The 21,714-nt window shown below is 47.1% G+C and overlaps 1 protein-coding gene across 5 annotated transcripts in view; it reads right to left on the reverse strand.

Moving 5' to 3' along the window:
- LOC142587760 (phospholipase A1-like) overlaps positions 1-4,895 on the reverse strand; it is a 62,225-nt gene extending 57,330 nt beyond the window's left edge. For 2 of the 5 annotated variants that reach the window (XM_075698993.1, XM_075698991.1), the window contains exon 1: positions 4,809-4,895. In XM_075698993.1, coding sequence (XP_075555108.1) covers positions 4,809-4,877 — 69 coding nt within the window. In that variant the 5' untranslated portion in view covers positions 4,878-4,895. Of the gene's footprint in view, positions 1-3,181; positions 3,253-4,665 lie in introns of those variants that run through there. The other 3 variants (XM_075699016.1, XM_075698999.1, XM_075699009.1) reach the window with 2 other exon arrangements.
- Between the last annotated feature and the right edge of the window lie 16,819 nt (positions 4,896-21,714).

Consider the following 21,714-nt stretch of genomic DNA (forward strand, 5'->3'; position numbering starts at 1 on the left):
ACACTGCCATTGCGTAGTATGGGCTGCGGTGAATAACGCTAGACATTGGACTCCGGCGCTTGCACAGATGTGTGTTTGTGATCGGATCAATATCCCCTTTCCCACATAGATGCCTTCGGCACTCGTCTCGCAGGAACCAAAATATACAGCAAGAACAATTTGATGAGCGCATACCACCAAATTTCTTTCAAACCCAGCGACATTCCGAACACAGCAATCGCTACTCGGTTTGGCTTATTTGAGTTTGTCCGTATGCCTTATGGTTTGAAGAATGCGCGGCGCAAAGTTTTCAAACGTTCATGGACGAGGTTACGCGCGGACTCCCGTTCGTTTTCGTCTACCTTAACGACGTTCTCGTTGCAAGTCGCACAGAGGAAGAGCACAAGGTGCACCTTTGCCTTCTATTTGAGCGACTGGATCAACACGGCCTCGTCCTAAAGACTCAGAAATGCATTTACAGAGTTGGAGCCGTGGATTTTCTTAACCATCGCATTTAATCCCGAGGCATCAAGCCAATCAAATCTTGGGTGCAGGCAATCGAGAACTTCCCTTCTCCAACCTCCAAAGTTGCGAGAGTTTCTGGGGCTCATAAATTTTCACAGGCGCTTCAAACCATCTTCTGCGCAAGTTCTACAGCGGCTTACTGACCTGCTGCGTCGTGACTCCAAAAAACTGCCTACCTTCCACTGGTCCTTGGAGCACAAACACTCCTTCCAGGTAGCCGAAACGCGCTTGGTGAGTGGAGTGTTGCTGATTCATCCGTTGCCCGACACTCCAACTCGCCTTATGGTAGACGCGTCGACCACATCAGTGGGTGCAGTACTGCAGCAGCGCGATGGCGCGGACTGGAGGCCGCTGGGCTTCTTCTCAAAGCGCCTCAAACCTACAGAAACTCGCTGTAGCACCTTGGGTTGGGAGATGTTGGCCATCTGTTGCGCTGTCAAGCATTTCCGCTTTTTTCTTGAAGGCTGAAGCTTTTGCGTTTTGACCAACCACAAACCGATAACCTTATCTCCGACTTTTTTTCGCACATCCGCGCTATCTCTAGGACCGAATATCAGGCAGCTGACGCACTGTCGCGGATCGACGCTGCGCCTGCTGGCCTTGTGGATTTCCAAGCTCTACCTTCCGCCCAACAAAACGACCCCGAGCTGCGCCAATTTCGGGAAAAAAGCTAGTCTGTCCAGCTTGCGGAGGTGCCGCTTCCCTACACAACAACATTGGTCACGTGCGACACATCGCAGGCAGCTCCTGACCCGTTCGTGCCCCATCAGTTTTGGTGGCCAATATTCGATTCATTGCATTGGCTAAACCATCTCGGCATCAGAGCGACAGAGAGCACAGAAGCTTATCACAGGCCGTTTCTTCTGGCCAGGGATCAACAAAGACGTTCGAAGCTGGGCAAGAAGCTGCCAAGCCTCAAGCTGTGAAAATGACCCGGCGCACGCGTTCAGAGGTGAAGCCATTTAGACCACCAGAGAGCCGTTTTGATCACGTGTGTTTAGACTTGGTTGGGCCTCTTCTGCCCTGCCAAGGTTTGAGGTACCTCCTCACGTGTGTCGACCGGTGCTCAAGGGGGCCTGAGACGACGGCTTTACAAAACATTACTGTCGAAACAGGTGCCGCTGTATGGTTGCCCTTTGCGAATAACTACTGACCGGGCCGACAATTCCAAAGCTCGCTTTTTTCTGTCCTGGCGAGACTGCTCGGCACGCGCCTACGTAGCACCACGCCTTACCGCCCACAGATCAAAGGCATGGTCAAGCGTCTTCATCGACAACTGAAGGCGTCGTTCACCGCCACGCCCGACAGACAGCACTAGGTGGAAAGGTACTACTGGGGCTGCGAACATTATTCAAGATGCTTTATGGATCAGCAATGCGTGCTCCAAGCCAGTTTTTCGGCACCCAGCAAGGCACTCCGCCAGCGGCCGCACAGCACTTAGGCTACATTCCTGGCTCGACCAGCTTCGACCTACACCCCCACGTATCGCCCGCGTTCAGCCTGTGCTTAGTTTCCCGTCAATGGACACGGTCAGCACGTCTTTCTGCGGCGCGACTCTATCAAGCCACCATTGATTCCTTCCTATGAAGGCCCTTCTCGTGTGGTTTCGCGTTCAGAGGAAACCTTGAAGATTGACGTACGTGGCAAAGAAGAAACATTGTCGTGTGATATCGTGAAGCCAGCCTATCTTGAACATTAACTCTTCATTCCTTCTGCCATTCACACCTAAACCTCCGGCATTCTAGGGAGGGGGGAAGGGGCGACTGTCCACTATTCGCGTTTCTTTTTTCACCGGAAACCAGCTTTCCCCATTTGCCGTGCCTCCACGTGGGGGTCATTGCCCCCTGATCGCCCGAGGGGACGCCACCACAGCAACTCGGCAAACCTGCTTTTACTACTGAATAAAGTCAACCGACTCTCCGTTCTCACCCTGTCAAACCGTGTATTACTTGCCTCCGTTCGTACCGAGCTCCCAACAGACCCATTCGGAGGCAGAGCTATACAGCTATGCTGTAAAGCGGATGCGTCAAGGTTCTCTTTAGTCTTGTAACAAACTTAATAAGAGTGGACAGATGATGATTGGCGTATTTTAGAGATACTGTTCCAGGCACCTGTGTGTGTGTGTGTGTGTGTGTGTGTGTGTGTGTGTGTGTGTGTGTGTGTGTGTGTGTGTGTGTGTGTGTGTGTGTGTGTGTGTGTGTGTGTGTGTGTGTGTGTGCGTGTGTGTGTGTGTGTGTTTGCGTGTGTGTGTGTGTTTCTTGTCATGGGACACTGAGGCAAACCCGTTATCCTCAGACAGGTGCAATAAGGATTAGCCGTTCTAGGGGCATTCCGTAAGCAGCACAACTGCTCGCATCCTGCAGCATGCTAATGCGCACTGCAAGATGCGATGCAGGCTGTGGGGGACAAACTAATTCGAGCTGCGCCATTCGAAAAACAAATAAACGTCACAAGGGCAGTGTACCGTGCTTGAATAATTTTCACTCAGCATGCCAATGCCTACCCTCATCTAACTTTGAAGTTCCAGGAAATATTTATCAAAGATTTCGGTATTTTGTTCGCTAACATGGCCAAGCCATAACTCAACCCAGTGAAACCTAGTGAAAACCTATTTCCGGTTCTCAATCAAATTAAAGTCATAAGAAATTACGGCACGGTAGTGACGGTGAACACTCACTAGAAGATGCTCCGTGTAAGACAGAGTTTGGGGACCTCGGCGTTGTCGCTCGCACCTTGGGAGTGCGCGCGGTCACGTGAACAAGGATCCGTTGGTGCAACTAAGACGTGCATGCCCTTGATTCGCACGGGTTAACATCTGTGTAATTCGATGAATGTTTTATAAAATAGCACCTTGCCAAAAACACACAAGTGCCCGAGCCCGAACACACACAAGCACGCACACATCTAGGAAAAGGGCAAGTATAATTCATATTCTGTAGATAGTTACCGCGAAAGCAGAGAAGCGGTGCATCCAGTCATGAACAGCCATTTTAAATGGCTGAAAAAACTATGAAAGACGTACGGATAGACATGCGTGCAAAAATTACTCTGCACACCCGAAGGTGCTCCCGCAGGCAAGAAGGCCGAAACGTAGAAAATGACTTCAGGAAACACAGCACACAATCATGTATGCCAGCTATCAATCATGCAAACATTAAGATAAATAATCAAGGAGAAATAGAAAAAAAAGAAACACTAAGGGAACAATCACGCTATCTTCAAGTCGGTGATTATTTGGGTACGTAAAATTGGGAAGAACCAATAGCCACAGAGGAAAGCAGTAAGAAGAAGGACAGCTTATGTGCCATTGGCTGCAAATAGACCTATAGCCTTGCGAGGTTTATCGAGTATTTCTTCGCGCAAGCATTATTTTATGTTTAAGAAAATTGAAATCTATAGGCACATCACTCAGTGCATCGTCATTTGTAAGCGCGGCGGGATACAGGTGAACAAGAGAACGAGCTCAGCAAGGCAGTACAGAGCACAATTCCGCTGCTTCCGAGCCATCGAGCACACAATGATGCGTCGGCCCAGCCACCTTCGCTATCCAACACGCTGAAATGAACCTGCTGAACGTTACCATTCGTAGGCTAAGTCCACATTACCGACCAACTTCAGGGAAAACCGAGACATGTCCCTCCTGAATATAAAATGTCCTAGGGTAACACCATGTCGTCGACACTAGCGCGTAGAGCTCCTCAACGTTGAAGTGCTTCAACCAGAGCCCTATACGTTCTGCAGCAAGCTTGGGGTACTCAAACATATAATGTACATCACAATGAGTTTGACAAGCCACATACATATGCATAAAGTGTAAGTAGTAAAAAAAAAATTATGGGAACAATCAAGCATCCAGCCTTGGAATCAACCAAGTAAGCCGAAATAGATTATAAACTAATCAAGAAAAAGAAAACAGTGAAGTGAGTCAAAACGTTTCATAAAAGGAGTACGTAGGCGAGAGAAAACAGGCACAAAAACAGGCTACATAGAAAGCTATAGTGGATGTAAAAATAAAGCACTACATTGAATAAATAAGCGAATCACTTGTCAAGGCTTCTTCTATGTTTCATTTGAAAGTCTTATCTCGTCGGTTTGCATCACTTCGTGCGTACAGCCAACATGTATGCTCATGAATACAATAAGAGATTTTCGACTACTTACTAATATTAATGCAAAGTTCTTTAGGATGCACTTCCCACGCAAAACTCTTAAGTGGCTGTAACTTAAGTGACTGCAGTATACTCTCGGGTAAGATAAAATCACATTCTTCTAGCCTACAAAAACAGTAGATAGTAGCTCTTCACCCTGTGGTCTGAACAGAGAAGCCAGCGATGGACCACTGCTTTGCCTTCTTCTACGCACACAGCGCACATCTGTCCTTCCTAGGAGCGTCCAAGCACATGTGCTTCTCCGCGATTGTTTCCTGTCCTAAAATTAGGCGCATTGTTGAGCGCATGTCTTGGGCCTTTCAGCAAGGTTGTGATTTGCGTTTGTTTCTGGAGGAGATGCTTTCTGCACGCGCTCTTTGCATCGCCGCATTACTGAAGTAGCGAGGGCAATACTTTAAAACAGATGGGCGACGACGTTACAAAAGAAAGCTGTCTCCATTAACTTGACGTAACGTCATTCTCTCTTTAAGAATTCACCGTTCAGTATTTACTGTTCGAGAAAGATAGAACGAGTTCAGCTTCACCTGTGAGCTAGTTAAAAACGGAACCTATTGGACTAAGTGAATCAATATAAAGAATAAAGTGTACCGCCCTGAAAGGGCAGCGTCACATAAACCCTAGAATGCACGCTCGCAATTCTTTATTAATGATGATAATACCGGTCGGGAGCTTGATATAGTTGGTGCAAAGTTGAATAATAACAAAGATTTACAAAATTCCCAAGCATCTTTACTGGAGTAATACGTAACGATCCTCTCGAAATACCTCCACCTGGAACGGCATGGCCCGCATGGATGCTGCTAATAGTCAGGGTGATAACTCTGATGAGTGACTAGTATACGGAACATGTTCGCCATGTCTCAGTTTCTCGCGCTCTTTGGCCACATTATGTGTGAAATGTAACTTTATTAGACTTATATTTGGATTTTTTTATTACTCCTTACTGACTCTCATGCTGCCCTTCGCAGACTACAGAGAAGTGAGGCTAATGTTCCAGTTGTGCGTAGCGTTATTCAGTCTGCCGGCAAAATTACATCTCGTGGGGTATCCTTTGTCGGCCAGTGAATACCTTCGCGCGTAGGTATGGCCCCAAATGAAGAGCCTGATCGACTGGATTTCACTTGGGCTCGCAGTGACTGTGACTGCCCGGGAATTTCGTGTAAGCTTAATTACGCTAGTCAGCTCAGCCTTTGCTGTTTCCTTAAGTGGCTTCCCGACCAGAGTGTTGGAAATGCAACATTCCTATAAGAAAGTGACGTAGCTTGCCTTTTGTAGTGCAATTTTTTTGTGAATGAAGATACCTAGTTTCTTTAGCTATTTTTTCTTTATTATTGTTTTTGTAATTAGTGCGGTTTGCGGGGCATTTTTCCTTTTTACTTCCCCGTTGTTCTATTACAGCGAAACTGTATATGGCTGGGATCCCGTCATTCTTTCGTGTCTGTCAACAGAAAACTATCATCATCAATGGACATCATCATCAGTGTCCCCGTAAGCAAGCAAAAGATGCAATGGCTCCTAGCCCCGTAAGGCAGAGGCTACAAACACTCAGCAACGTGAAGCGAACTGTGCTCACATTCTTTGGAATCACGAATCACTCGTTGTCCCACGGATAAACAGGGCACGCTTATCGACCACATAGTATCCAATCTTCTTGCTAACCCTGACTGTGGTGTTGTCGAAACTTCAATAACCGATCATTACCCAACATCCGTGCGCTTAACTTCTACTGCCCGCATTACCGATGCAAGCTTCACTAGAAAGAAGTTTAATTCGTCAATTTTTATTGAATTAATTGCCGCTTCAGACTGGTACCCAGTAATGGTATGTGATAACCCTGAAACTGTCTATAATACATTCTCACAAATAATTTCTAAAGCTATTTCAGATTCCACGGTACTAATGAACTGTAAAAAAACGTTTTCAGCTCCTCGTAACCCATGGTTATCCACCAGTTTGCTAAATTGCTTAAGGAAAAAAGATAACCTTTACAGAAAAACAAAAAACAGCCATTTAACACAGCACTTCACGAAAGGTATAATAAATATTCTAACTTACTAGGAAAACTACTCAAACAGGCTAAAACGACGTATTATGAAAATGAAATTAAGTCTGCAGGTAATGATGTCAGAAAGCAATGGAAAGTATTAAATTCTTCTTTAGGTCGATCGAATCATAATTCCGAAATAACTATGATACAATCGGGGGATCTTCTCCTTGATAATCGCTTGGACATTGCAAACTCCTTCATTAATTCCTTCTGTGCCGATAATGGAGAGTCAGTCAAGAACTTTATTAAAGTCCTGAGGAGTTTCAATCCGTTGGAGATCCAACGCGGGGAACTCCTCCGGCAGAAACCGTAGGCGACACCCAAGTCGGGACGGGAACGTGGTGACGCTCCGCCAGTTCTTGGGCCCTCTGGACGGCCTTGAGTTGTAGTTTGAGGTCCGGGCTTTTGAGGGCTTCTTCCCATTCGGGCTCACTGGAGAGAGGGCCCTTTGGTAACGCGGTACATTGCCATAGCATGTGCGAGAGTGAGCAATAAAGTTCGGGGCAGTCTGGGCAATTTGCCGGGATTTCTGAGTTATAGTGACTTAGTAGGCCTCGTGACGGATACGAGTCCGTTTGTAGCATTCGAAACGCGGCCGCCTGCGCGCGTTCGAGTTTGGCGTGTGGGAGCGGGAATTTGGTTCTGCCTTTCCGATAGTGGGAGGTGATTTCTTGGTAAGTGAGCAGCGGGTCATTAAACTGAATGTCCAGCCCCTCGTAGGCCGTGGGACCGTCGCGGCGGGCAAGTTCTCGCGCACGGTCGTGGGCCGTTTCATTGAGGTTAGCTTTTTGCGGGTGAATGTCTTTCCCCATGTGAGCGGGGAACCAGGAGAGGCACCGTTTGCACTCTTTTGAGCTCGCTAGTAGTATACGCGCAGCTTCTTTAGATACGTTGCCGCATTCGTAGGCCCGAATTGCGGCACGCGAGTCCGTGAAGACATAAGTAAATGTGGCGTCTGCCATGGTGATGGCTACTGCTATTTGTTCCGCTTTAGCGCTGGTGCTCGTTTTAACCGATGCGGATGATCGTAGCGTTCCGTTGCCGTCCACGACCGCTATTGCGAAAGTGGATGTGCTGCCGTACTGGGCCGCGTCCACAAATGCGGTGGCTTCACGATCCGCGTCGATGCGGTCGAGAATCGCGCGGGCGCGGGCCCGGCGCCTACCCACGTTGTGTTGTGGGTGGACGTAAGTTGTCGAGGTTAAGTGGTTTACCGGGTTTTGGGATGAGGACCACCGTGGCAGTGCGCCATTGCGTTGATACCTCTCCTGTTTCCCACACGTGGTTGATGTCTTTCGTCAGTAATGTAACGGCTTGGTCGTCTAAGTTACGCAACAGTCGGTTGGTTACACCGTCGGGTCCTGAAGCAGACCTGCTGTTTAGATTGTGTAGCGCCTCTCGGACTTCTGCTTCCGTGAAGGCAGCGTCTAGTGCGGGAGTGGTTTCGCACTTTATGATCGGGTAATCATTGGGGTGAGCGACGTCTAGCGGAAGGTACCGTTTGGCAATTTCTTCCAAGAAGGACTCTTCCGTTCCCCCTTTCCCTTTATGTGAGTGTAGAAGTCGGTCTAGCGCGTGGCTTTGATTATCCTTCGTTTGGCTGTCGTCTAACATGCGTTTCAGGAGGTTCCATTTACCTCCTGTCCGCATGCGGCCGTCTACTGCCGAACAGAGTTCGTGCCATTGGAGTCTTGTGAGCTCCGTACAGTATTCGTCTATGTCTCGGTTGAGGATCGCGATGCATTTGCGCAGGCGTCTGTTGAGACGTTGCTTTCTCCATCGCGCAAGTATCGAAGCCTTGGCCTCGAGTAAGTGTGCAAGGTGAGGGTCAACCCTTGGGACTTCCAGTTCCGTCTGTATGGTTTTCGTGGCTCTGGTTACGTCGCCCTTTATCGCAGAGAGGAGTTCCGCGAAGGAGTCATACGTATTCGTATCTTCCTTCCGTAACTTACGGAAGGTATCCCAGTCTGTGAGGGTGAAAGATCGGGGTGGGGCCGTCGTGTTCGGTATTTCTGTGCGTATGACGGAGTAATCGCTGCCCAGGTTCTCTTGCGTGTTCGTCCATGTGTAGTTTGCAACATTTCGGAGTAACGTGAGGTCTGGCGTAGTATCGCGCTGCGTCGACGTACCCAATCTGGTGGGGAACCTGTGGTCCGTCACCAGGGTGAGGGACAGGTCGTCTATTGCGCGCGAGAGGTTGTTGCCGCTAGGCTTGATTATGGGGTAACCCCACGACGTGTGGGGGGCGTTGAAGTCACCTGCTATAATGAGCGGTGAGTTTCGTGCCAATGACGTGGCTTTAGTGAGGATCGCGTGGAAGGATTGGTTGTAGTGCGCGGGGGAACTATAGACGTTTAGTACAAAAACACTTTGTTTTAAGAATCGGTTAGGGACGAGCTCGATTAGGATCGCCTCGATGCGACTGTTTTTGGTGGGACGTCGTGAACGATGTGCGCGAGCTTTCTACTAACGAGCGTGGCGATGCCTCTCCTGGCATCCCCTTCTCTTTTTGAGACGGTGCAGTACCCTGAGAGCGTGAGGGTTTCGCAGAGGGTTTCCTGTAATAGTATTACGTGCGGCCTTTGGGGTTGAATTTTGAGGTACTGTTGCAGCGAGGATTTGCGAAGATTTATTGACCGAGACTTACCCCCGTGTGCCCCATAGCTTTTTCCTTCATCGCGCAATACCTGAAGACATGGTCACAGTCATTTCCAGTCTAAAAAATACAGGGCCTGGTCTCGATTACTTCAGCCCATCTCTCATAAAATTGATAGCGTACCTAATATCTGAAATATTCTGTCACATAGGGAACCTTAACTTTAAAACAGGAATCTATCCAAGTTCTTTGAAGAAAACGAAAATAATCCCTGTTTTCAAGAAGGGAGATAAGCGTCTGACATCTCACCACCGGACTATTGCTATACTTTCATTCTTCAGTAAAATTATCGAAAAACTAATCGTAACACGCTTATCAAGCTATTTATCAAAATTTTGCATCCTATCACCAAATCAATTTCGGTTTCGGGAAGTTTACTCAACTGATTTGGCATTAATATTTCTAACAGACAAGATTCGGCAGGCAATTGACACTGGAAATTTCGCAGGCGCATTATTTATTGACCTTTCTAAAGCATTCGATTCATTTGTTCGTAACATCCTTTTTGCTAAATTAGGCTCTTTGGTATAAACGGCCCGGCACTGCAATTACTACTTAACTATTTGAAAGCTAGCGAATATGCTGTATCAATCTCCAGCACTTACTCGCACCCTAAAACAACTAACATTGGTGTACCACAAGGATCTATATTAGGACCTCTCTTGTTTTTAATATACATTAATGACCTCCTAAAGTACCTAAAGTCCTCTGACTGTATCCCTTACGCTGACGACACTACCATCTTCTCCTCAGACAAAAGTCTTGATTCATTGATGTGTATGCTTAATCACGACGCGGCTAATATTGTAACCTGGTGCCAACTAAACAGACTACACATTAATACTGCCAAATCTAACTTCGTCATCTTCTCAGCTAAACAAAGGCATATCTCAGTGTCTCCATCGCTAACCTTTACTACCAGTGCACTTTATCCTACTGATAGTGTACTGTTTCTTGGCGTCATATTAAACACCTAAAATCTGACCAGCATGTTTTATCGTTAATAAAGAAGGCAGCATATGGAATTAGAACATTAATTAAAGTTCGCAATTTCTTTATTATGAAGACACTCATCCCCTTCTACTACGCTTTTATTCACACGTATATTAATTATTGCATATCATCATGGGGAAACACGTATCCCACACATTTATCTCCACTACAGCCTGCCCAAAATCAAGCAATTCGCATCATCACACGTAGCAGCTACACATCGGAAGCATCTCGATTGCTCAGATCTAACGGCATTTTGTCGTTACAGAAACTAAATAAATACTCACGTGGAATACTTGTTTATAAATCTGTTAACGGAAAACTCCCATTCCCTATGATTACTAACAGCCAGTATCCATATTCCACGTCTACCCGTTTTGCTTCTACCAATAGCTATTTACTACCAAAACCTAGAACTAATTATGGTAAATTTACTACAAATTTTTCAGCCACACTACTTTGGAACTCATTACCGTGTCATGTTAAGATATTCTCTCATTTTCACACATTCATATCAAACCTTCGTAAATTTTTGGACTCATTATAACAATTTGATGATTATCCTTATATTAATAAATGCTTTATGTCGTTAAATATTTTACAGCGTAAGCTAGTGACTACTTAATATGGTGTTTTTTGTGTTTGCATATAGCTGCTTTGTATTTACATATCCCACTCATTTGTAATGGGAGGTCCCCTGTACAGTCTGTTGACTATGGGACCTCCCTCTGTATGTATGTATAATCCCCATTTGTAACCTTATTATTATGCACAATAAAGAACTCTCAATAATAATAATAATAATAATAATAATAATAATAATAATAATAATAATAATAATAATAATAATAATAATAATAATAATAATAATAATAATAATGCGTTTACTTGATCATTCGCTTATTTACCGCGTGTCCCGGAACGACCCTGAGGTCTGCGTGCTGACGCATGCATACATTAAAGCAACAAAAACAACAACAAAAGCGGCAGGGGAGTAAAAGTAAAACAAAAAACAATTAATAAAAAAGAACAATCAAGAAAACAAGAGTGTACATGCATTATTGGACAAGATGAATATAAAAGACAAAGGAGAAGAGCAGTTGAACAATGTGGGCAACATGACACAACAACGCAAAGCTCCGAAAAGAACAATGACGGCGAGTTATGCAAACTATAGAGATCATCAGAAGAAGTGTTATAACGACTTACTATTTTGCGGATGAATAACAATCAATCAATCAATCAATTAATCAATCAATCAGATGTGTTTATTAATGTGCCTAGGAACAACCTCGAGGGTCTTTGTGCTGGTGCACTCGGCAAAACAATGCGCAGGAAAAACAGTTCACGTCCACACACACATACACACGCGCACACATAAAAAAATAATAATTTGGCGAATACAGATTTTAACAGAGCATAATATGTGTGCACGAAGATAATACAAAGCAAAAATGGAGAAACAGGAAAAAGTATTATAGAATGACGGAACACACAATAGATGTGAGAGTTATTGTTCAGTTAGTGAAATTCCTCGGCAACTCCTTTCAAGAAAATATTAAAATTAGGTATGATGTCCAGGCTCTCTGAATGGGTGTGATATGTCGCCTGCACTCTAGATAGAGGGCCACAAAAATCGGAAGGCTGAAAGGCGCATTGGTTCATTGTGCTTTTCTGCGGAATGTAAAAGCGCACATTGGATAGCAAGTGTGAGCAGCAGATTTTTCCATGTATTAATTTGTTGAGAAAAAGAACATCCAGTTTGTTGTGTCTACAGGTGAGGGTAGGTAACGTGAGTGTCTGTGTTAGCTCTGTAAGTTGAAAGGGTTTTGACAGAATTCATGTTTAAATATAGATGTGAACTTCTTTTGCACACTTTTGAGAAGTTCATAATTTGACCCACAAGTGCCGCCCCAAACGACGGACGCGTACTCAAGAACTAGAAGGCATGCGCTCTTATTAAAGTCACAAATGGCCCAGGTTGTCTGAAGTCTCTCGTCACCCGACCTACTGTGCCGAGCCTTCGAAGTGCACGCTGCCTCGTCTGTTGAGCGTGGGGCGAGAAACTCGAGAGAGCTATTGAACTACACTCCAAGGTCCTTTGTTGCCTGAGCTCTTGGCAATAGAACGTCTTCAACGCTATAAGGAAATAAGATCCCGTTATTCTTCGGCGTGAAGCTTACAATTTTCGTTTTTGATGCGTTTATGACGAGCTTGTTTCCAGCGCACCATGACGGAGAATTCGCAATGTCCTTCCGAAGAGCGGCGCAATCATTAAAATTTTTAGCGCTTTGAAAAGTTTCTCGTCATCAGCATATAACAAAACTGAAGGCTTTTGAATGACTGTCAAAACGTCCTTAATAAACAGCGAGAAAGGAAGAAGGCCCAGGGGAGACCCTTGAGGAACTCCACTTGTAATCGCATAAAGTTCTGACGACTGACAATTTACGCTAACGTAGCAGGACCGGTCGCGTAGGTGGTGGTTACAACACCTTTATTGAAAATCTGGCCCTTGTTGGGGGCGACTACCTCGGACCAAGTGGCGATTTTCAGTTGTTCCCCAAGCTCGGCGGCAGTCCTAAGTGCATTCATAAGCAAAATTACGCCCTTTTTGGGTCGTATCTTGCAACACAGCAATAATCATCATCTATCTTGTCCGTATTTCCTTTCACGCTGCGAGCTTGGTACTTCCAAGTCACGCCCGAGATGCACGTTATCAGCGCGACAGAGTATTCTCGACAAGAAAGTAGCAAGCGCGCCGTTTTCGAGAAAGAAACTCAAGCAAGACAGATGACGATTATTGTTGTGTGGCAAGATACGACCCAAAGGGTGTACAATTGTTTAAGAATGTAAGGCCTCCCAGGCAAATTTGGAGAGGACTGGCAAGTGCATTTTTTGGAGGAGGTGAACCCCTACATCCCCAGAAGATGTGGTAGCTTTTTATCAGCGCTGTGACAGAGTGGTGCAGATCGAATTGTGTCAACTTTTGAAGGAGTATTTTGTGCCATACAACATCAAACGCCTTACTGAGGTCAAAATAGACGACATCCAGCTGTCCTTTCTTATACACTGCTTGAGAGACATGCATCATGAAGCTAACGAGGTCGGTAGTTGTGGAGCGTCCCGGTATGAAACCATGCTACTGAGGAATCACAGTATCTTTCATAGAAGATGAAGTTATTGAGTGCAGAGCTGACTCGAAGATTTTAGATGCTAAGCATAGGAGGGAAATAGGCCTGTAGTTACTCGCAGCAGTTTTTACTCCTGACATAAAGACAGGAACACGCCGCGGTGTTTTCTAAGCCTTTGTGAATGTGTCAGTCTTTAAAGCAGAATTAGAAATACAATAATAATAATAATAATAATAATAATAATAATAATAATAATAATAATAATAATAATAATCAGTCAATCATTTATTTACTGAACCCAAGAACAACCATAGGGTCCGAGTGCTGCCGCACGCATACATAAAAAAAACTGTAGGGGAATACAAGTAAAAAAAAACAATGAATAAGAACAACACGTTTGAACCGAAGACTGTACATACAACAAATGGCAAGGTGAATAGGAGAAGGGCATCTAAACAACGTGTGAAGCTATGACACAGCAATGCAAATCCCGGAGAAGAGCGATGACCGCGAGTTATGTAAGATATCGATATCATGAAAATAAGTGTTGTAAAGACTCCTTATTTTGTGGACTGTTGAATGTTGGTAACGACAGGCAGCAACATGAAAAATCTATGTTCTCTGATGATCTTGCGCGGACTGCGAAACATGAGACAACTGAGGCGTTCGTGGCAGGTGCGGATACCGCGATGGAGTTTGAAAAGAAAAGGTCAGCGCGATCACATCGGCAGCGAAGTAAGGGCAATGACGTTAATCCAACAGTGCTTTAACGAGGTTAGACTTAGGCTTGGTCGCTCAACATGGCTCAACATGGACCTCAACATGGCTGCCAACGTGGCAGCCTCCGGCGCCAGAGCGAAAGCACCCAAGCCCATGTCGGCCCGTAAAGAAATCATCAAGGCAAGTAGAATGCCCTTACTCCCGCAAAGCGAGACCAAAGTAGTAATTCGCATCCGCGGCGGACTGAACATTGCCAAAACTGGACACGTGGGAATTGTGCAGGCCATTCAAGAAGCAGCCGGACTCGAACCGATGCAGTGCGACGGGGACACGATTTGCCCCAACCTCAAACAGAACATCATGGTCGTGAGTTCCCCGCTACCCGAGAACGTCAACGGATATTTGAAAATTCAGAGCGTAACCATCGCCGGGCAGACGTACGAGGCCTTCTCCTACCAGACTGCACCGGACGACACGTGCAAGGGAGTCATTCGCAACATTCCGCTCCACCACACGCAAGAAACGATAACCAGGTCCATCGTCAACCCGAGAAACCCACTCGCACTGGCGGCGAAGCGCATTAAGGAAACCGGGACGGTGATCGTAGTCTTCGAAGGACACAAAGTTCCCAACCACGTGATGTACGGATGTGCATGGGTAGAGTGCTCGCTCTACAGGAAGCAGATCGCCATATGTCAGGCTTGCGGCCAACTAGGGCACCGAGCAGACGTATGCCCCACACCGGAGAAGCAGACTTGCAGGGATTGCGGCATTCCAGACCCCGGAGAAGATTACGCTTGTAAAGAAGTCTCTTGTGCGCTGTGCGGCGAGAAACACCCCACGGCCAGCAAGGAATGCAAGAGCAGATACCAGGTCCCGTACGTGGTACGCAAACGACGAATCGAGAACAAGCAGGCAGCCATTGCGTCCAAGAAACTTCGAGAAAAAGCGACAAGTCTCTTAAGGCAGAACGGCGCAGGTGCGGCGCAGCATCCAGACGGACATCGCGAGCCCAGAGGACGCTCCAGATCCAGAGGGAGCTCGGGATCCCGATCGGCCAGCAGAGGTCGCAGGAGCCGCTCCCGCCCACCTGGAAGCCGGGGCCGCTCTACCTCGGGCGTGCGCTTCGCACCCGCGGGCGGAGCTCACAGCTGGGCCCAGCGAGTCAAGGCGACAACGGGATGCCAGGCCTCGGCAACGGCAGGGACGCTGCCCACTAACTCCGGGCCACTGAGGGACCAATCACAGGTGAGCTTGCAAGCGCAGCCAGACAATAATGTACACAAAGACATCTTAGATAGAATCAAAGCACTCGAACACGAAAACGCTCAACTCAGACGCACAATGACAGAACTGGCTAACGAGAATAGATTGCTTAAAACGCAAATTAGCTCACCAACTGCACAGACACAGGACATGCACATGGACACTTCACCCAGTCCGAATCCCTCCAGCGTAGCGGAATCAGAAACGACTAGTCAAAGCCCACCCGCGGGCACACCAGCCACCAAGAAATGCAAGGCCAAGACCACGGAATGCGACACGCCTGCCAAGGACATAGACGGTAAATTAGACAAGATCCTTAGTACCCTAGGTCAACTACAATTCGATGTCGAATCACTAAAGAAGGGGCACGACAGACTAGTAGAGGCGGTCGATGGCCTAACGAGCAGGGTAGAAGTGATGGAGAAGGGCTTCGGTGCCAGGATCGAGGGCCTCGAAAGGACCGTCTTTACTCACTCCACGGCACCGGTCAACTCCCCTGCCTCCCCCATGGTCAGAAGGAACACTACAACAAGCGATATCGTCACACCCAAAATGGCGGTAAAGTCCGCAACCATAGTAGAAAGTAAAAATGGAGAAGGCAAATAAGCGAGAACCAGCCGAAAGGCTCCAAGCGCAAACGAACAATCAAGGCAAGCTTATAATCTTGCAATGGAATTGTCGCGGGTTCCGCAACAAGAAATCGGTCTTGCAACAGCACATCAGACACACTACAGACAAGCCGGACATCATACTCATTCAAGAGACCAACACCGACACACCAACACTTCCGGGATATGAAACAATTGCCGTTCCACCAACAAAAGCCTGCAGCGGCGTAGCGACGCTTGTCAGTAACAGGCTCGCGTGGGCCGAAATTGACAGAAGTAATCCGGACAGCAAATGCGAGCACTTGTTCATCCAAGTCTTTCCCAAAGGCAAGAAGGCTAAGAGCATACTAGCGCTGAACATGTACAGCAGCCCGAACCACAGAACGCAGTTTCAGAAGACTGTTGAAGAAGGCCAGGGACAAAGCCGGGGACAACCCACTAATTATTGCCGGAGATTTCAACGCCCCAAACGTAGAATGGGGCTACGGCGTCACCAGCGCCAAAGGCAGAAATCTTGCCACCGATGCGGAAGAGATGGGCCTCAACCTTATCACGTCCGCGCTCTACCCTACCAGGATGGGCAACTCGGTCTCGAGGGACACCACCCCAGACCTCACATTCGTTCTCAACACCGAGGGGGCCACCTGGCATAATACCGGCGACGACCTCGGCAGCGACCATTACATTGTGGAAACGTCAATAGCAATCGCCTTGAAACCACTACGAAAGTGGAGATACACGGATTGGGATGCGTTTAGACAGATAAGAAAGGAACGTACCGACAAGCCCGCTACACTAGAACAGTGGACGCAAGAACTAAAGGACGACGCCCGCAACGCGACCAAGGAAATAGACACAGATGTCCAGACAATCGGGATGGACGCTAAGCTCGCTCACATGCTGGTAGCGAAAAGATCCATACTGCAGAGATGGCGTACCCAGAGACTCAATAGAAGACTTAGGAAAAAGATTGCATTACTGAACAAGGACATTGAGCACCACTGTGTAGTACTCTCCAACCAACAATGGGACGAAGTATGTGCACGCGCCGATGGCAGCGTGACATATGGAAAAACTTGGAACCTACTCAAACACCTTCTTAACAAAGGTCAAACCAGGAGCTCCCAGACCAAGGCGGCTGACAAGATAGCGAAACGTGAACTCAAAAACTCCAACGAGCAGGAATTTATGGCAAGACTTGCCGAAAGATACATGCCACTCTCGAGCAGCCACGAAAACGAGGCCGAGGCATCCGGTTCCCCGTACATGGGAGCTGACAACCCCGACCTCGATGAACCCTTCACCCTGGAAGAAATCAGGACCGTCCTTCAAAACTTGAATGGCACATCGGCCCCAGGTCCGGACGGTGTTAGTAACAAGGCCCTTCGTAACTTGGAGGAAGACTCCGTCCTGTTCCTAGCGGATCAAATCAATCACGTTTGGGCTTCCGGCAGGGTCCCACCGGGATGGAAGAACGCCACCACGGTTCTCATTCCAAAGCCCAACAAGCCCTCGGGCGTCGAGAACCTCAGACCCATATCACTCACGTCGTGCGTGGGTAAGGTGGCGGAACACGCCATTCAGAACAGAATCTCCAGATTCCTCGAAACCAAGGGACTGTTACCACACACCCTCATCGGATTTAGACCCGGTCTATCAACTCAAGACACCATGATTTTAATCAAGCACCAAATCATTGATGACCCCATTAGAAACGCCAAGGCCATTCTTGGGTTGGATCTAGAGAAAGCGTTCGACAACCTCTCTCACCAATACATTGTGGACACCATTTCCAAACTCAACCTCGGAGCTAGGTTCTACTCGTACGTCAAGTCATTCTTGGGTAACAGGACGGCTACGCTCCGATTTGCCGACCTCTACACGGAGACTCTTTCGCTGGGGAGCAGGGGCACTCCCCAAGGCTCGGTCATCTCCCCTATGCTTTTCAACTTTGCTATGGCGGGACTTGCTGAGAAACTAGGGCAGATCCACGGGCTCGAGCATACCATATACGCAGATGACATCACCATGTGGGTGTCCAAAGGAACCCCGGGCATGGTGCAGGACATCTTGCAAGAAGCAGTGAACGCCATAGAAGAATTTCTAATTCCCACAGGACTCAGATGCTCGCCTACCAAGTCGGAGCTGCTCGTACGCAGACCCACGCAGAAGGGCCGCAGGCCATACTCGTCCGTCTTCGATTATAATCAAGAAATTACCGTACGAACCACTTCGGGACACGCCATACCGTGCGTCGACAAAATCAGAGTCCTGGGTATGATCGTAGAGACTAAAGACGTCAATGCCTCTACGGTTCAGAAGCTCATCACCAAAACCAACAACGCTATTGGGCTCATCAGGAGAATTGCCAATAGACACAGGGGCCTCAAGGAACATAATCTCATCAAACTCATACACGCGTTCGTCACCTGCCACTTCGCATACGTTGCGGCAATGCTCAATTGGACACGATCTGAAAAAGACAGACTGAATGCCCAAATCAGAAAGGTCACCAAGCAAGCCCTCGGCATTCCAACCAGCACCAGCAACGAGAAGCTGGGCCATCTGGGCATGCACAACACCCTGGAAGAAATTGACGAAGCCCAGCAGCGCGCCCAGCTTGCTAGGCTTTCGACGACGCCTCCGGGGCGCACGATCCTAGAGAAGCTAGGCTTTGCACAAGGAAACATAGAAAAAGACTTTGCGCACCTCCCACGGGACATCCGTGCCAAGATCATGGTCCGCCCTATACCCAGAAACGTACACCCCGAAAATAACAGGGGCAGACGACAAGCGAGAGGACAATTCCTTCTTAACCAAGCCTTGGCGAACCGTGAACGCTCAGCTTTTGTGGACGCGGCGGCATACACGGGAAACAAAGCTTTCGCAGTGGCGGTTGTGGACGGCCGTGGATCCACAAGATATGCAGCCACGGTAATTGCAAGGAAGCCTGAACAGGCCGAACAGGTTGCGATCGCTGTTGCGCTCACCGACGACAATCTTTCCCATATCTACAGCGACTCCATAGCCGCTATCAGAGCTTTCCAAAAGGGCACGGTCTGCGCACAGGCTCTCAGAATTGTTTCAAAGAAAGAGATTAAGAACTACTTCATATACTGGTTCCCGGCACACTTAGGACCAAAGATCGGCGACGTCCCCAACCTTAACGAGGCGGCACACGAGGCTGCGCGCGCGCTTACAGACCGCGCGGCTTCTCCCAACCACTCGGAGAATAAGGACGCGCCCACTACATACAATGAAATCACTAAACACTACTATCTACAACGCAGACAGTATAGCACGCCACACCGCACGCTCACTCGAGCTCAAGGGGTTACACTCAGAATGCTACAAACAGACACATACCCCACTCAAAACAGATTACACCATTACATGCCTGAGCTCTACGACAAGTCTCATTGCACCAATTGCAACACATCCCTTAACGTATATCATTTACTCTGGCCGTGCTCGCAAGCTCACGTAAACTACGAACAGGACAAGCGCAAGTTTGAAGAAGCAATCCGAAGCGAAGAACTCGCTCCCCAACTCTGGGCCGTCCAGCAGGTCCACGACGCCGCCAGGAAACTCAACCTCCCGGTTCCGTCGTGGGAGACGCCCACTCCATGAGAGCCCAAAGCTCTCGTGGCCTGCAGGACCTGATTAAAGTTGATTTCCTTCCTTCCTTAACGAGGTCCATTCTCTGTTTTAGCAAAGCCGTGATGATATATTGTGACCCTGCTCTGCACAACGTTGAGGAAGATGAGCGCGAGCTTGGGGCTGAACAAGACGACGCTTCTGTGATTAGCCTGCTGTATATTTGTCTTTGTCAATTACTGTATATTAATGTAGATATTGTAAATACGTTTACCGTCTTGCTTCTTCCCTCCGCAAAAATATGCTTATGAACCGTTTCTGGACCCGATACATGATGTCACTGTTTGATCTAAAAATTTCATTCCATAATAGTAACTCCATAAAATGCCATAATAATAATTATTATTAATAATACAAATAACCAATCAATCAGTCAGTCAAATATTTTATATGGTACACAGGAACAACAACTTAGCCTTCGTACTAGTGCACTTAAAGAGTGATACGCGAGAAAAAAAAGTACAGAGAAAGTTAACGTGGTAGGAAAACAATGTGAAACAGAGAAACAAATACGTAAGCAGAAAACGAGGAAACGGGCGTAAAAGGGATATAATCATGCAACATAAGTATCTATTACGTAAAAAACACAGAAAATTGACTGCGAAATATCTCAATGTGGGCAGACTATCTATTACATCTTTTTACACCATAAATAAACGAACGAATCAATCAATCAAACAGGCAATCACATTTTTATTATACTGCCCAGGAACAGCAATGGAGCCTTCGTACTGGTGCACTTAAAAAGTAATATGCGAGACAAAATGTGCAGTGAAGACAAATGTGGTAGACAAAACAATGTAAAATAGAGAAACAAATAGGAAAACAGAAAACGAGGAGGCGGGCGTAAAAAGGAGTGAATCGTACGACATTATTTTCCACATACATACAAAACACAGGAAAGGAATTCTGCAATGTGTCAATGCCTGCAGAATACCTATTACATGTTATTTAGAGTCGAGCCATAGGAAATTCAAATTCTTTAATGCAACAAGGCCGCGCAGAAAACGCGGAATGTTGCCTGGTACACCTTTGCGACACGGAAAATTAATGATATAATAATGCAAGCATAGAGTCAAGTTCGTTGATTATCTCACAGCACGCGAATGTTCGGCAGACCTAGAACGCGTTTTCCCGTCCAAGTGCCATTACACCTCAGATCATGTCGTTGTGCCTGAAGTCTGTGGAGAGAGACTGCCTCCACCTGAGAAAGATTGTGGGGAAAGAAGCACGCACGCGGAGGAAGGAGGGAATGCGTGTCCCACCGGAGGAGAAATTTTGGGGCAACGAGGACTCAAAATGGGTCAGAGCGAAGGGGGGCAGACGTCATCTCTGATGATTATTCAAGTATTCAAATAACATTCTTCTAAGACGAAGATCGATTCGGGGAAATGTGAAAGCATATTTTTATTTATTTATTTAAGAGTGCCATGAACGCGGTTAGGCCCAAATTTTTAGATTGTCGGGATTGGCCCACGAAAATGGATAGATAAATAGTCGGAAAGAAGACTGGCCTGACAATGCCAAGAATGCCATTCGCATTAAAAAAAGGGGAGAATGGGCCGTCATTTCTAAACTGCACTATCGTCGGGACTGGCCCGCGTAAACGGTTAGTAGATAGCCGGAAAGAAAACTGGAATGACACTTTCAAGAAAGCTATTTACAATAATAGGAAGAGTTACAGACGGCGAGAAAGGGTGAACATTTCCTTCCACAAGGCCACAGCTACCGCCATGAACCTGCACCCAGTGGTGTGCGTTATTAGCACGTAAAAACTTGTTAACCATTGAGTCGCCTTAAGTGGTGGTCCTTACACCAGCCATCACCTGTACCTGATGTCAGCCACATGAAGACAAAATCCACTGTACAAAGTGATTAGCTCCTGCATTAGCAACGGATGCCGGTCATTTGAGTGGGCACGGCGGATCGGCAGCCATGCAGTCGCTCAAAAACCCGATCTTGC

This window comes from Dermacentor variabilis, chromosome 1 (assembly GCF_050947875.1).
Source record: "Dermacentor variabilis isolate Ectoservices chromosome 1, ASM5094787v1, whole genome shotgun sequence".
NCBI classification, from domain to species: domain Eukaryota; kingdom Metazoa; phylum Arthropoda; class Arachnida; order Ixodida; family Ixodidae; genus Dermacentor; species Dermacentor variabilis.